This window comes from Fundulus heteroclitus, chromosome 6 (genome assembly GCF_011125445.2).
Source record: "Fundulus heteroclitus isolate FHET01 chromosome 6, MU-UCD_Fhet_4.1, whole genome shotgun sequence".
NCBI lineage: Eukaryota > Metazoa > Chordata > Actinopteri > Cyprinodontiformes > Fundulidae > Fundulus > Fundulus heteroclitus.
Window position 1 is genome coordinate 25,589,065 of NC_046366.1, and position 13,881 is coordinate 25,602,945.

Sequence of the window (13,881 nt, forward strand, 5' to 3'; positions counted from 1 at the left end):
GCTCAGTGTTAGATACCAGCAGCTCACCAAGTCTCCATAGCAATCATTATCTAGATCTAGCTAGCTATCTACATGGCAACTGGTTGTTTTAGGAGGAATGCCAGGACAAAGCACCCCGTTTTCTACCAGCAAAACTAAATGTTTCAGGACGGCAAGGAGTGTGGGATTTACAATTCAATTTTATTTCTATTGTGCCAATTTACAACACATGTCATCTCAAGGCACTTAACAAAGTCAAAATCAATCAAATCATACAGATTTCTATCCAAGTTTCCTATCCAAGGAAACCCAGCAGATTGCATCAAATCTTGACAAGCAGCATTCAGTTTTCATGAAAGAGGGTAGAGCCACAGGGACAGTCGTCTGCGTTGTCCATGGCTTTGCAGCAATCCCTCATAAAGAGCAAGCATGAAGCTACAGTGGAGAGGAAAAACGTCCAGCAGAACCAGGTTCAGTGTGAACGGTCATCTGCCTCGACCGACTGGGGGTTAGAGAAGACAGAGCAGAGACACAAAAAAGCACAGAAGCACACATTGATCCAGGAATCCTTGCTATGCATTTGTAGGGTTCTCCTCCCAAGGCAATGGGAACCATGTTTTTTTTTCCTCTGCTTTGAATAAGAATCTGTTGGTTTCTACCAAAAAACTGAAAATGACTCGTCATTGGATCAACGGGGGATAACTATACAAATTGTTTGGCCAAATCAATGCAAAAATTGTTCAACAGATATAAAGGCTAAATCATACGATGAAGATAGGAGAGTAGAGAACACGGGACTCTGGATGATCTGCAGAGAACGTACAACAGGTGAAGGATCAAAGATCCTTCTCTCTGCCTGCTCCGACCTTGAGAAATGCTAAAGGAAACGATTATTAGCAGTTGTTTGCAAAAGGGGGTCATACAACAAAATTAGCAGCTTGGCCGTGGAGATTGCTCTAAGTGTTGGTATCCCCTTGGAGAGTGTGCTGCTGTTCTGTGACCTGGAGGCAATTTCCACACACTCATGAGGTGTATTGAAAAAGAGCCAGCAGAGAGCTTACGTGTGCAAACGTGCTGTGTTTTCTTCTTGCTCCATGAAAGCAGTGAATTTGTCCTCCCATAATTATCCATATCTGTAGAAGCATCAAACTCTGATCTTATCATGGGGGTGAACACCGTGTCATTGGCAGTGAACAAAGTAATCCGATTACACCACCATCAAACTTATTTAACATCGTGGAGGGGAAGGTACCCAAGGACTTTTTAAATACTGATTTAGTGTCTTAAATGTCTTAAGTGTGTGCAGTCATAAAATTCCGGTAAAGTGAGGGAATATTTTCAAAAGACAAGCCTCCACGTGTGATTTGGCCACGAAAAGTGCTGCAAAAACGAAATCGGCACAGCATATACAGGTGGGAAATGTCCTGACTTCCTGGTGTCAGAACTGAAGCTTCATCCTTCTTGCTGAAGATTACGGTGATACCCAGATTCAAATTATTGGCTCTGGTACATTGCAAGCACTAAATGTTAGAAACATCTAATTTAGAGCACCACACAATTGTCTTTCACTTGTTCGCTATCAGCTTTAATCGTCGAACTTTTGTACACAAACAAGGAATTTGACTTTGGTTCCACTTTGCTTTCAATAAACACATTTTTGGCATACATATATGAAAAGGAAATATCAATATATCCTAAATGAATATTAAGATATCTTAAAGATATCTTAAATGAATATATATATATGTATATATATATATATATATATATATATATATATATATACATATACATAGATAGATAGATAGATAGATAGATAGATAGATAGATAGATAGATAGATAGATAGATAGATAGATAGATAAAGATATGTTAAAAACATAAGTAAATTGACAAGGTACAAGTATATTTTATTACTTTTTATTAAGTTAGCTTTATATTCATGTAGTGTGTAACTCTGTCTATGTGTTCATGCCACTGGTATACCCACATTTCCCCGTTGTGGGGGAATAAAGGTATTTCTATTGTATTATATTTTTCGTACAAACAAATTACCTGAATTACTAAGAATTGCTGAGTTTCATTTACAGACTTTTTTATTAACCATTGTGATAAAGAGAAATCTGTGAAAATTGGAAACAATAAAGACTAGTTTAAGACATCAAGACATAATTGCTATCTTAAACTAAACAAGTTGCATCAGTTTTAGCAAATATAAATCTATATGTTGTTGTTTCATCTTATCACATGTAGCATGCAAAAAAAAAGGAGCATTCCTCTGGGACATACAACAGCATAAAAAATTCAGTTAATAGTTTGATAATTGAAAAGATGGCGTAAAGAGAAGCAAAACAGTAATGTGTAAAGTTAGCAGAAAACGTACAACAGTTAATCCCAATAGTAGTCAAGAGACTAGCCTTTTGCACAACAGTAAAAGAAAGGACTTCGTTTGACATTCAAAAGGGAAAAACTTCAGGGTTTCAATAATACTTGAAAATAAAAAAAATATATAATCAACAAATTAAATCAGTGTCTGACCAAAAAAAAAAACACTTGACTGAAATAACTGAATAAGCATATAATTCAGAAAATAAGGACAAAGTCTTGTTACACATACATAAAAGGCAAGGCAAGGCAAATGTATTTGTATAGCACAATTCAGTACAGAGACAATGCAAAGTGCTTTACATGATTAAAATATAGGAAAATAAAACAGAAAATAGTCTGTGTAGTCTTCAAAGCTATGCAAACCTTCATTATAAAGAAAAATGTAGGAAAAGGTGGAATAATCATTACTATGGTGGAACGGATATGGTGGAGATATCAAAGACGTGTAGTAAATAATTAAATCAGAACGCCAATTTTTATCACATATTTTTGGAATGTTCAAGAGAACTGGAAAAGGGTAAGCTCTACAAGATATTTACATGACAAAAATCTCTTTAGAGATCAAAACTATGTGTTTGGGCAGTATACTCAAATATTGTTTTTTTTCTAAAATAAATATCTAATGAATATTTTACTGACAGAAAGCAAAAAGAACATTACCAAATACTGGTTATCAGGACAAACCAACCCTGGATACATAGATTGATTTAACATTTAACATTTGTAAAATGAAACAGAAAGCAGGTTTTGTTATTAATAAAGTGGAAGAATTTTATTTATGGTTTGACTAGGTTATGTCAAACCTCGTAGATCTGACCATGCCTTGAAAGATGAAAACAATAACCTTGAGCTGACCTATCACTGAATACTGAAACTGCCGAATCCAAACTGTGGATGCTTTCATTTTGTTTGACCTGTCTGTGATCATATTTTTGTATATTCTGTATTTTTGTCCCCTAAGATAAAATATGAAAAAGATCAAGGAATATGGAATTTTACTCCTGAATTATCTGTTAAGAGTTGATTTACGTGCATCATTATATACATGCAATGCATATGTGTTAGAAGGAAGAACTGTATACGGGAAAAAAATAAACTTTTAATTATTTTTAAAACAAATAAGACGTGGTTAAATACATGCAAATATACATTGCTAAAACTACTCGTCCACTCGCGCCCTGACACCTGTGAGTTGATTCCGGGCCAGCAGGGGGCGTCGTGTCGTTTCTGTGCGCATGATGATGCCTCCCATCTTCGCCGGGCGGGATTTCCGCAATAATATCAAGTATGGCGAAAACATACGACTATTTGTTTAAATTACTCCTAATCGGGGACTCCGGTGTCGGGAAGACATGCGTCCTCTTCAGGTTTTCAGAAGACGCCTTCAACTCAACGTTTATTTCAACAATAGGTGCGTTTTTCGGGGCTATTTTGGTGGATTGTGTGTTCACACTACGCAGAGGGACTGGCTCTGCGGAGGCGTCTATTTGCTGGAATGCTGGTTATGCTATGCATGTAGGAGGCGAAATAACTGGTTTTCTTCGTCAGCAAATGTTATTTCCTGTGCAGGTTTGGGGGAAGTGACCGCTTTAATTTAGCTGGATATGGAAAAGCTGTTGATAATATATTTATGCGTTATTTCTAACTAATTTGACACTATTTCTACACTCATACCGGTATATAAGCCCTAATGTCAGCCGTTAGACCCGTCTATGTTCTGGAAAGACACCGGAAAACCTGATGTGTTACATGTTAAATACTTTAAATATAGAATGTTTTTAGCTTTTAATGGGCCCCACGGTTTTTATGTTGTATATTCGTTTGCTTAAATGTGTTTGTTGGGGGTCATTGCATCTTAAAAGTTAACGTTATGATGGCAACGTTAGTTTCCGTTTGCTTTCCTACAGGTATTGATTTCAAGATTAGGACAATAGAGCTTGACGGCAAGAAGATAAAGTTACAGATATGGTAAGAGTACTTTTTTTCAAAAAAAAGAAAAATGGTTGACATTTTTTCTTAATACAGTGCCTTGCAGAAAGATGTGAGGTTTTCTTTTTTCTTTTTTTTTCACATTTGCAACCACAACTTCAGTGTATTTTGTTGGGATTTTGATTGCTAGAAAAACACAAGGTAGTGGATAAATAAAGTTGAACGATAATGATAAATAGTTTTGAAAAATTATAAAAAAAGAAAAAAAGAAATCTTAAAAATGTTTTGTACTTTTCTGTTCAACTCTGGCGCTCCAAAATAAAATCCACTGCAACCGATTGCACTTAAATGTCAGCTAATTGCTAAATAGAGTGTGTAGAAACCAGGACATAGTCCCACAGAGATAATAAAAGAAAAACTCTTTTTCAAGGGTGTCCTGGTTAAGGGGCAGCAACAAACAGATACACAAAAGTGGCATGGTTAAAATAAAACAACAAACTATGAAAACCAGGTACATGTAATCGAGGTAATAAGAGCATTAATCTGAAAAGGCAACCAAAAAATAGCTGATGATAACTCTGGGTGAGCTGCAGAGATCCACAGCACAAGGGTAGTTCTAAGTAAACTTAACTAAAACACAAAATCGTACCTCCTTAACTAATAAACAAAGGCAAAAACAAGGGCAGACCAGCCCTACAAACCCCTTAGATTATTTACAAATGACAATGGGACCTGTGGCTGGCTGGGATGAAGGGTGCAGCGTCATCCTCCTATCATTCACCAGCCTGCATCCACCAATGGTGGGAAGGCACCGCCGCGCTCCGGTTAACACGCATGCAGTGCTATGTACATGCTGCTGTCCTAATAATACATGGAAGCTTATGGCAGAGGTCATGTTGACAAACCCTCTACTCGTTAAAGTCACGGCTTCGCCTCACAAAGCATTTGTTCTATGTTGTACTTTAGCTACGACTTCTGCAAACTAAATCACAACATTAGTAAATAAACAAAAATCACCATTGAGATACAGAAAGAAAACACATAAAAAATAATATATAAGGTCAGCATTTGTGGATTATTAAACACAATGTTGGGTGTTAATAATTACATCCGTGGGAAACCAGGAAGCATCATGGGTAATGTGTGTTCAGCCATGCACGGAGCCAGCCACACAGAATAGATTTTTGGGATTACATGGAAGTGGCATCTTATGCTCCACTTTCCAGTTCTTCTAGATAGTCTCTACTAGGGCTGAACGATTTTGTAAAATAATCTAATTGGGATTTTTTTTCTTAACATTGTGATTTAATGCGATTTTTTTTTTTTCCTCCAGTTTAATTTATCATGTGTTTCAAAATATATACAAACAACAAATCAGTTTGTTTGCTCGCCGTGCAGATTAGTTGGTAAAAGACCCACAGTATCTAAACTCGGAGCAGAAATGATTGTGTTCTGCCTACGATATATTTTAATCAAAATTGCAATTTTGACTTTTCTCCGCATTAACCACAAGCAACAAAAATGGCCTCTAAATAAAGATGTTTGTAAACAAGGACTATTTTAAATATAAACTTTTAATGTTTATATTGATCAGAATATTATTCAAGAGAACAGCTTTTAATTTAATTAGACATCAATCCTCGTTGAACATAAAGTGCAAAGTCCAACCAACAAGCAAGTCTATGTATTAAACTGATTGACCAGTACTTAATGCTTTGTATGATTATACAAACTCTAAAACAAGTAATAAAGTTAGATTATCTCACTGCTGCAACTGTCTTCCCTTCCATGTGGAGGCAAACCCACTTTAAACATTTTACCAACACCTAATGGACATGTCTAATTCCCTAATTGTTACATAGCTAAAAATTGCAGACCTCTGCGATTTGGAAATTGGGTTTTTTTAAATCACGATTATATTGAAAATGCGATTAATTGTTCAGCCCTAGTCTCTACTTCTATATATACGAGGAAAACGTAAAAGTTTTTTTTTTTGAATCAGATTATCCCCAGGATGGAATCTGTCTCTTTATTTAACACGTTTGACTCTTACAGGGATACAGCTGGTCAGGAACGTTTCAGAACGATCACAACAGCCTACTACAGAGGAGCAATGGTGGGTAGCTTCACGTGCTATTCGTTTCTCTGTGAGGGTTCGACGGCTCTTTCAGTTGTATTTATTGCAACGTGTCTTTGCAGGGCATCATGCTTGTCTATGACATCACAAACGAGAAATCTTTTGATAATATCAAGAACTGGATAAGGAACATAGAGGAGGTACGTGCAACTCCAAAATACCAAACGCGTGCTGCTTGCGTTTCTAAAAAGCCGAACGGAGGATTTATTTTTCTCTTGTTTTAATGTAGCACGCGTCGTCTGATGTTGAGAAGATGGTCCTCGGCAATAAATGCGACATCAACGACAAGAGGCAGGTGTCCAAAGATAGGGGAGAGAAGGTGAGGAATCTCAGTTGAACATAAGACAAGGCTGTTGTTGGCTCTAGAACGAGAGCAACATGTGTGTGTGCAGGTTCACTGAAATAATATCTGGGATTGTTCTTTTTTTTTTTTTTTTCTTTCAGCTTGCACTAGAGTATGGGATCAAGTTCATGGAGACCAGTGCAAAGGCCAACATCAATGTGGAAAACGTAAATTATCTAAAAACTTTTTCACATATAAACTGGTTCGCATCTAATTTCATAGCAGTCTGGCTTCCTGCCTGTACGGTTACCCTGCTGTAAAATCTGAATATGTCAGAAACACGTTAATTGTGAGATATTGCAGGAAATTGGTCGGAGAATCAATTTTTCGGTTTGATCGGCGATGACCAGAAACTTGTGTTTTGAACCAGGGAAATAACTAAAACATGAAGGCCGTCTGCGCCTAGGAAATGCTATTGGGTACACTACATTATCATTTACACTCTAATCACTAATTTAAGACGCTAAACCTAAGTGCTAAAACAGAAGGCAACTGGACTTGTTCTTTTGTTTCTTGAAGACGTTTCACCTCTTATCCAAAATCTTCAGTTCTGAACATTGGTGGAAAATAACCCCCAACCCAGTAAGTGGTAAGACTGTCGTGTCCTGGATGACTAAGAGTCTACACCCACATTGAAGATGCTAAAGACAGTTTTAAATGTCACCGTTGTCTTTTTTCTCTATCCGCACGTGTCCAAAGTGCGGCCCAGGGGCCGACCAGCACATAGAAACTTTTTAATTAGGGCAAAATTATCCCAGACAAGTTAAAATCTTACAATTGAAAATTAGGTAGAACATAAAACATTTGTCTTTTAATAACCCCACATTTTACATTTAATTTCATATTAAATGGGACTAAATCTGTCCAACTACTTCTAATTGTTTTGTTTCTTTGTTGTTGTTTTTTGGCCCTCGTGTGCATTTCATAATTTTGGCCCACGGAGCGAAAAGTTTAGACACCCCTGGTTTAAATTATCCATAAAGCGGCGTTTCACACTGACCGCTTCCTCTCACATTCATCGCCGTCTCCCTCGAGGATAAATAGCAACCGCTTCTGGCTTGGAGGATTTAAACATGTTTTCGTATCTTATGGCTTTTAAACAGAAATCTAAATCAGCTAAAATTAACTGCAAATATAAGGCAGTCAAAATGTGGGGATCATAAGTTGGGCTCGTGACCGGTGTTTCTCTTTATACGCTAATTCTGGAGACGCCTTTAACACTGAGGCCGCAGCTTCCTCCTGATTCCACGCCGATCAGACTGAGGCGTGCAAGCGTGGCTATTCTGAGTCTGACCTCGTCGTTCTTCTTCACACGCATTACGTACACAACACTCAGTGTTCGTTTTCAGCCTTTGTTTGCTGTTCCTAAATATTCTCACAGTAGATAACAGCCACAGCTTCAAAAGTGAGAAATCAGAAATCAGAGGCCCTATCGTTACTGTTCACTCAACGACAGCGAGAGGTTCGATCTTTAGTTTGTCTAGAACAGGGGTCTGCAACCTGTGGCTCCTTTACACCTTCAGCTTCGGCTCTTAAAAATTTGGACCAAAAATGCAGGAGGGGGGGGTGGGGGCGATTGGTCAATGTTTCTATAAATGTAAAGGCAATTTAAAATGATTGGCTTTAGGATGCATTTGGTTCTGCAAAAATGCATAAAATTTCCAGAAAGAAAGAAACTAATGGTGTGTAGAATATAGATATAGATAAATGAAGTATTGTTTTGTCAATATGTCACGAGCTATTTGCTTTTTCATAATTTTGATGCCATTTGCTAAAAACATTCCAATTGAAGAAAATGCATTAAACCTACACATAAAAATACTGTTGGTTTAAATAATAAAGACTGTTGATCTTTAATTTAAAAAAAAAATGTAAACCAACTTCCTACAGTGTACTATAAAAACAAGCTCTTGTTTCAAAGAGAGGTGTAACTTTTGTGGCTCTAAACAACATTTTTATAGCCGGACCGAGGGTAAAAATGGCTCTGCGGGTTGTAAAGGTCACCGACCCCTGCTCTAGAAAATAATCATTAGAAGAAAGAGAATTACAAAGACAGCAGCAAATATCCAGAACATCTAGTAAAACTGGAGAAATATTGACACTGACAAGAAAGTCGGAGTCTTACAGCACTGCAAAGAAAGCCGTAAATAGCCATTTCAATATTTTTTATTGTTTTATGCGGTTTTAATAATTTCCCCCCTCTTTATTTTAAATATTGTCTAGTAGTCTCCTCATGGCGACTGTCTGCTTGAACTCATTTTATACAATTGTGATGGGTAATGTCTGGGCTTCTTTACTCCCCCACTCTCTAGCAAAATGCTTTAGATTGATGTATACAAAGGCACCATTCATTCACATTTGCATTTGTTTGGATCCACAGGCGTTTTTGACTCTTGCCAGAGACATCAAATCAAAGATGGACTCGAAAATGGTAAGGGGGAAACCATTTTATTAACACAGGCCTTTATACCTCTGAAGGCTTTTCACATTTTTGTCAAATTACGGCCGCGTTTTATTGATGTTTAATGTGATTGGCCTAAACATTGTATTTCTTACACAAATAATTGTGACGTAAAAGTATGAACGGTTTCAATTTATGAAAAAAAAAAAAATTTAATCTGGAAAATGTGGTGTGCATTTGTGCTTCGTTCTCTTCAGTCTACATTTTGTGGAATCACCTTTAGCTGTGATTACAGCTGCGAGTCTTTTGGAGTTCATCTACCAAACATTCTTCACGCTCAGTCAAATTTGATGGAGGGCATTTGTTAACGCTAGTTTTCCATTCTTACCTGAGATTCTCAATTACGTTTAGGTCTGGTCTTTGATTGACCTGGATTTAGCTCTGTCCACCTTTCCACCAGCTCACCAGCCACCCTGCGCCTCCTCAAGAAGACCATCCACCCAGCAACATGTGTTAGCGTGTGGATGGTGTTAGGGCTGGGCGATAAATCGATTTAATCGATTAATTCTAATTTATAATTCTTTAAGATTTCATTTTTGGAAAATCTGGATTTTATTTTGCCGATACACTCATTGGGTTTCCATGAAGAGAACAGCATGTGATGCTGAATATATGTTTAGGCAAATATATTGTCAAAATATTGTTAAGTGGAAACTTTTTTTACCATAATACAAAGTACTTTATTTACTTATTTACTTTTTTTTAACTTAGTTTGAAGTTCACAAGTGCAGTGAAGCCTGTTCTTAGCTCAATGTGTAATACCACGAGCAGCAAATGTTTTGTTATATTTTCATTGTTTATAATGGCACGGCTGCCATCTTGTTTTACAAGCATGTTTCACAGCTTGTTATTAGTTGCTCTTTGAATTCAAGTTCCTGACGAAATGCTTGACATAAAAGCAAGGTTTTTCAAATAATTTCTTTAATTTCTTTTTATGAAACAAAAAGGAGGAAAAAATCGATTAATCGGATTTGATATGATAAAATCTGAGATTTATTTTTTAATCCATATCGCCCAGCCCTAGATGGTGTCTTCACTGTGATTTGCAGTGTTAGCTTTCCTCCAAACATAGCATTTTTTTCATCGGGACCAAAAAAAAAAAAAGTGCCGGTTTGGTCTTAGCTGACCAGAGCAGCTTCTTCCACATGTCCTCACTGCAAAAAGGGAACTAAAAGTAAGTACAATTTTCTTGAAATGTACCTTTTTACTTGATTTGAGCAGGTAAATAAGACTATTTGCCAATGAAATAAGATTTTTGCACTTAAAATAAGAACAATTCATCTCCATCATCTTATTTCAAGTGCAGAATAGCTAATTATCTTATTTTAGGGGTGTAAATATACTAATCCCATTGGTAAATAGTCTTATTTAGCTGTTCAAATCAAGGAAAAATATACTGATTTCAAGGAAATTTGACTTTTGGTTCCCTTTTTTGCAGTGCTCTGCATGGCTTTTCTTAACAATGGCTTTCTCAGAACAGGTGGATTTATACTGACACACACGTTGACTCCTGTTTGGTAGTCGGAAGAGCTCTGAAGCAAATTAGTGGTGTTGGATTTTATTTAGAAAAGCCCACTAAAATACATAAACATCTGTGAAGTTCTGAAATGTGAAAAAGGTCCGGGTGTGAATACTTCTCTCTGCACGGATGTGAAACTATAAGTGCAACAGCAACTCTTATGTATTTTAGGATGTATTTCTGGGTTTCTTGTTACATGCATGGAAGCGCTTTGTGTTGTTGTTTTTTTTTAACGGACCGTTTTGTGATTTGCTGCAGGAAGGCAACACCCCTCAGGGCGGCAGTCACGGAGTCAAGATCTCAGAGCCACAGAAAAAGTCCAGTTTCTTCCGCTGCAGCTTGCTCTGAGGACCCAAGCCTTCCATGCTGGCTACAGGCCGGCCGGACACAACTTGACTGTGCTTGCTCTCAGCACTTCCTCCTCTTTTTTATTTTATTTTTTTCTCCGTGTTCTTCCCAACCATGGCCTCTCCCGGGTCTCCCGGTCTGCAAAAATCCACTATTGTCAGTAAGTGGATGACTTCCCCTCCTCTCTTCCTTTTCTGACGGCTTCCAGAGGTGCGTCGCTTCTATTTCTAGAGGATAACTTGTCGTCACTTTGCAGAGTTTTTAAACCGACAAAAGGACTCAACCCCGAACACGATCCGCATCTTCTTTGTTACGAAACCCCGGGCTCCTTGTAATTTTCAGTCTGTAGCAAAACCAGTGACAGAAGACGCTTACATCCCAACAATATTTTTACATCGGATTGCAAAAGTGACGCTTTGATTTGTGTTTTGGTGTTACATGTCGCCGAGCAGCGGCCGATGGTCCTGAGCTTCCGTGAAACAGGAGTTGCACTTTCTACATATCAGCAGCTGAAGTCATATCGGGGGAGGTATAAAGTGCTTTTAAAATCAGTTGGAAGCTTTCTCATTTTATCTCTTTAATTTGTCTGTTGGTCTCGACAATCATCTGATGTGACTAAAACGTGGGTTTTCCTCATGCCCTCATCACTGCCTCCCAGCTAACGTTTGCACTCTCGTCGAAGTGCAGGCAAAATGCGGTCCGTGTTTTCTCAGCCCTGCTGCCCAAAGTTCAGCGGTGAGACGTTTCTGTAGTGGAGATGCACCAACCGGGCTTTTCCTGGCAACATGATGGCAACTATGATGTCTAAAAGACAAAAAAATATTCCTTGACGCAGGCTCCTTGATAGAGGTTGCGGTTTTGAGTCCAACAAAAAATGAAGGAAATTACAAGATCGTCCCCATTTACGCATCAAGGCGCACACCTCCATGCTGAGTCTGATTTTTAAGCTCCAAACAATTGGACCAAAGCACATGCTCTTTGAATATTGTATGAAAACGTTGGGTGTTGTTTGTTTAATTCAGTTAATCAATAGCCATGGGGGTAGGGTGCATTGTGTAGAAATTGTGTTGTTAACCATTTAAGTCTCCTTTCCTGCCAGAGACACTTCAAGTAAAAAAAAAAAAAACAGTTGGGATAACAGGATGGGGCCTATATGGATGTTATTTACTTAAAGTAATAAACTGTTATATATTCCTGCTTTAATACCTGAGTTAAATCATTAAGATTGATCTATTATAATCTAACAGAACAGACTTCTTCTGATGTTGAAGAGAATACAGGTAAAAAAAAAAAACTTTTCACCTCCCTAGGTTAAATCTGCTTGTATTAAAGGAGCAATAAGTAGTAGTGACACCTAGTGGTTACAATCGGAACAACACACACACACACACAATGCCTTTCACTGAGACCCGTCATTTGCCCAACGGTCCTCCGGCGGTGAAATGTTCGGCTGAATGTTTACTTCCACAGGACAGGTTTATGATGTTCGGCTCTATTTCTGGTCCGCTTCTCTTCCTGGCTTCCATGTTGGCAGGCTGCTTCTGTCAAGATAAAATACCAAATGCTGCGCTCTGGTTTGGAAACCCTGGGATGTCTCATACGATTGGCTGAGGAACCAGGAAGTAAACCCAGGCTACACTCTGAACCCGAAGTAGTTTCTTACCGTACCTCCAGGAGAAAAAACGTGACTAAGACATCATTGATGGAGAGGACAGATTATTTATGGGGAATGTTACTTCCATCCCAGGTGATAAATGAGAATGACTTTAGGTTGATTTTACAGTAAATATCTTACTCAAAGCTCCTTTAAATGCTTCTCCCTGTTGGTTTGGGGCATACAAGAGCAGCTGGTTGAAGATGAGCTTGATGTTTTTCCTTCAGTGGACAGATTACTGTGAGTCACTGAGCATAAACACATTAAAAATTAGAAATATAAATTTGTAGAAAAAAACTTTATTTTATAAAATACATAGAATATTTATTCATTATGTAGTTTTTTTTTTAGGTGGTGAAAATTCCAGTGCTTTATTCCCTTCCTGTTTGGACAGACGTTTTTGCTTTCTGTTGCTTCCTGTGAACAAATTGTTAGGGACTGCGTTGCTGGCGGTTTATTTTTTTAATTTTATTTTTATTACCAAGTTCTGTATTGTTTTCTGCTAACAGTGCAGCAAGCACATCTTTTGTGTTCGTCTTCAGATATCAAAACTTGGATTATAATCTGCAAAGGCAAATATCTGGAGACGTAATTCGAGAGAGGTGTCAAACATTCACGCCTTAGTTTTCCAAAAAAAAAAAAAAAAATGAGGTTCCCGAAGTCTGTGGAAGAGGAACGTTCCCACACGCTTAACAGTGGGCAAGAGGTGCTTTTCAACATTTTCTTTTGTTCCACACAGGGAAAAGTTTTTCATTTAAATTCCTTGTAGTATTTTTTCCAGGTCTGGATAACGACGGACAGTCGGAGGAGGGGGGGAAACATTTGCATTGGCCTGAAGATGGGTTTGTGTGGAGACCAAAACATGCCGATCCCCTCAGCCGCTCTATAAACGTGCTGACGTTAATGGTTGGATATCTCTGGGCTGTTCAGTGAAACTATTCCACTATCTTACACATCTTTCTCTGGGTTGTCTCTAGATAGCAATCAAAACGACGACAGTTACGGTTATTAGATGGTAGGTTCACGTTAAGGTCACCCCATTTCCCCGTAGAGCTCTCCCAACACTTCACCATTAAATCGTGTTGTCCGTGTAGTGCGTGCCAAGTGATAGCTTCGCTATATAA

At 37.9% G+C, this 13,881-nt stretch overlaps 1 protein-coding gene across 1 annotated transcript; it reads left to right on the forward strand.

The window, feature by feature from the left end:
• Positions 1–3,595: 3,595 nt before the first annotated feature.
• On the forward strand, positions 3,596–13,404 carry LOC105931035 (ras-related protein Rab-8A). The gene is made up of 8 exons (XM_012869523.3): positions 3,596–3,777; positions 4,274–4,334; positions 6,351–6,411; positions 6,495–6,572; positions 6,662–6,751; positions 6,877–6,942; positions 9,156–9,206; positions 11,014–13,404. The coding sequence occupies exons 1-8, from the start codon at positions 3,654–3,656 to the stop codon at positions 11,101–11,103; spliced, it is 621 nt and encodes a 206-aa protein (XP_012724977.2). The 5' UTR covers positions 3,596–3,653; the 3' UTR covers positions 11,104–13,404.
• The last annotated feature ends 477 nt before the right edge of the window (positions 13,405–13,881 follow it).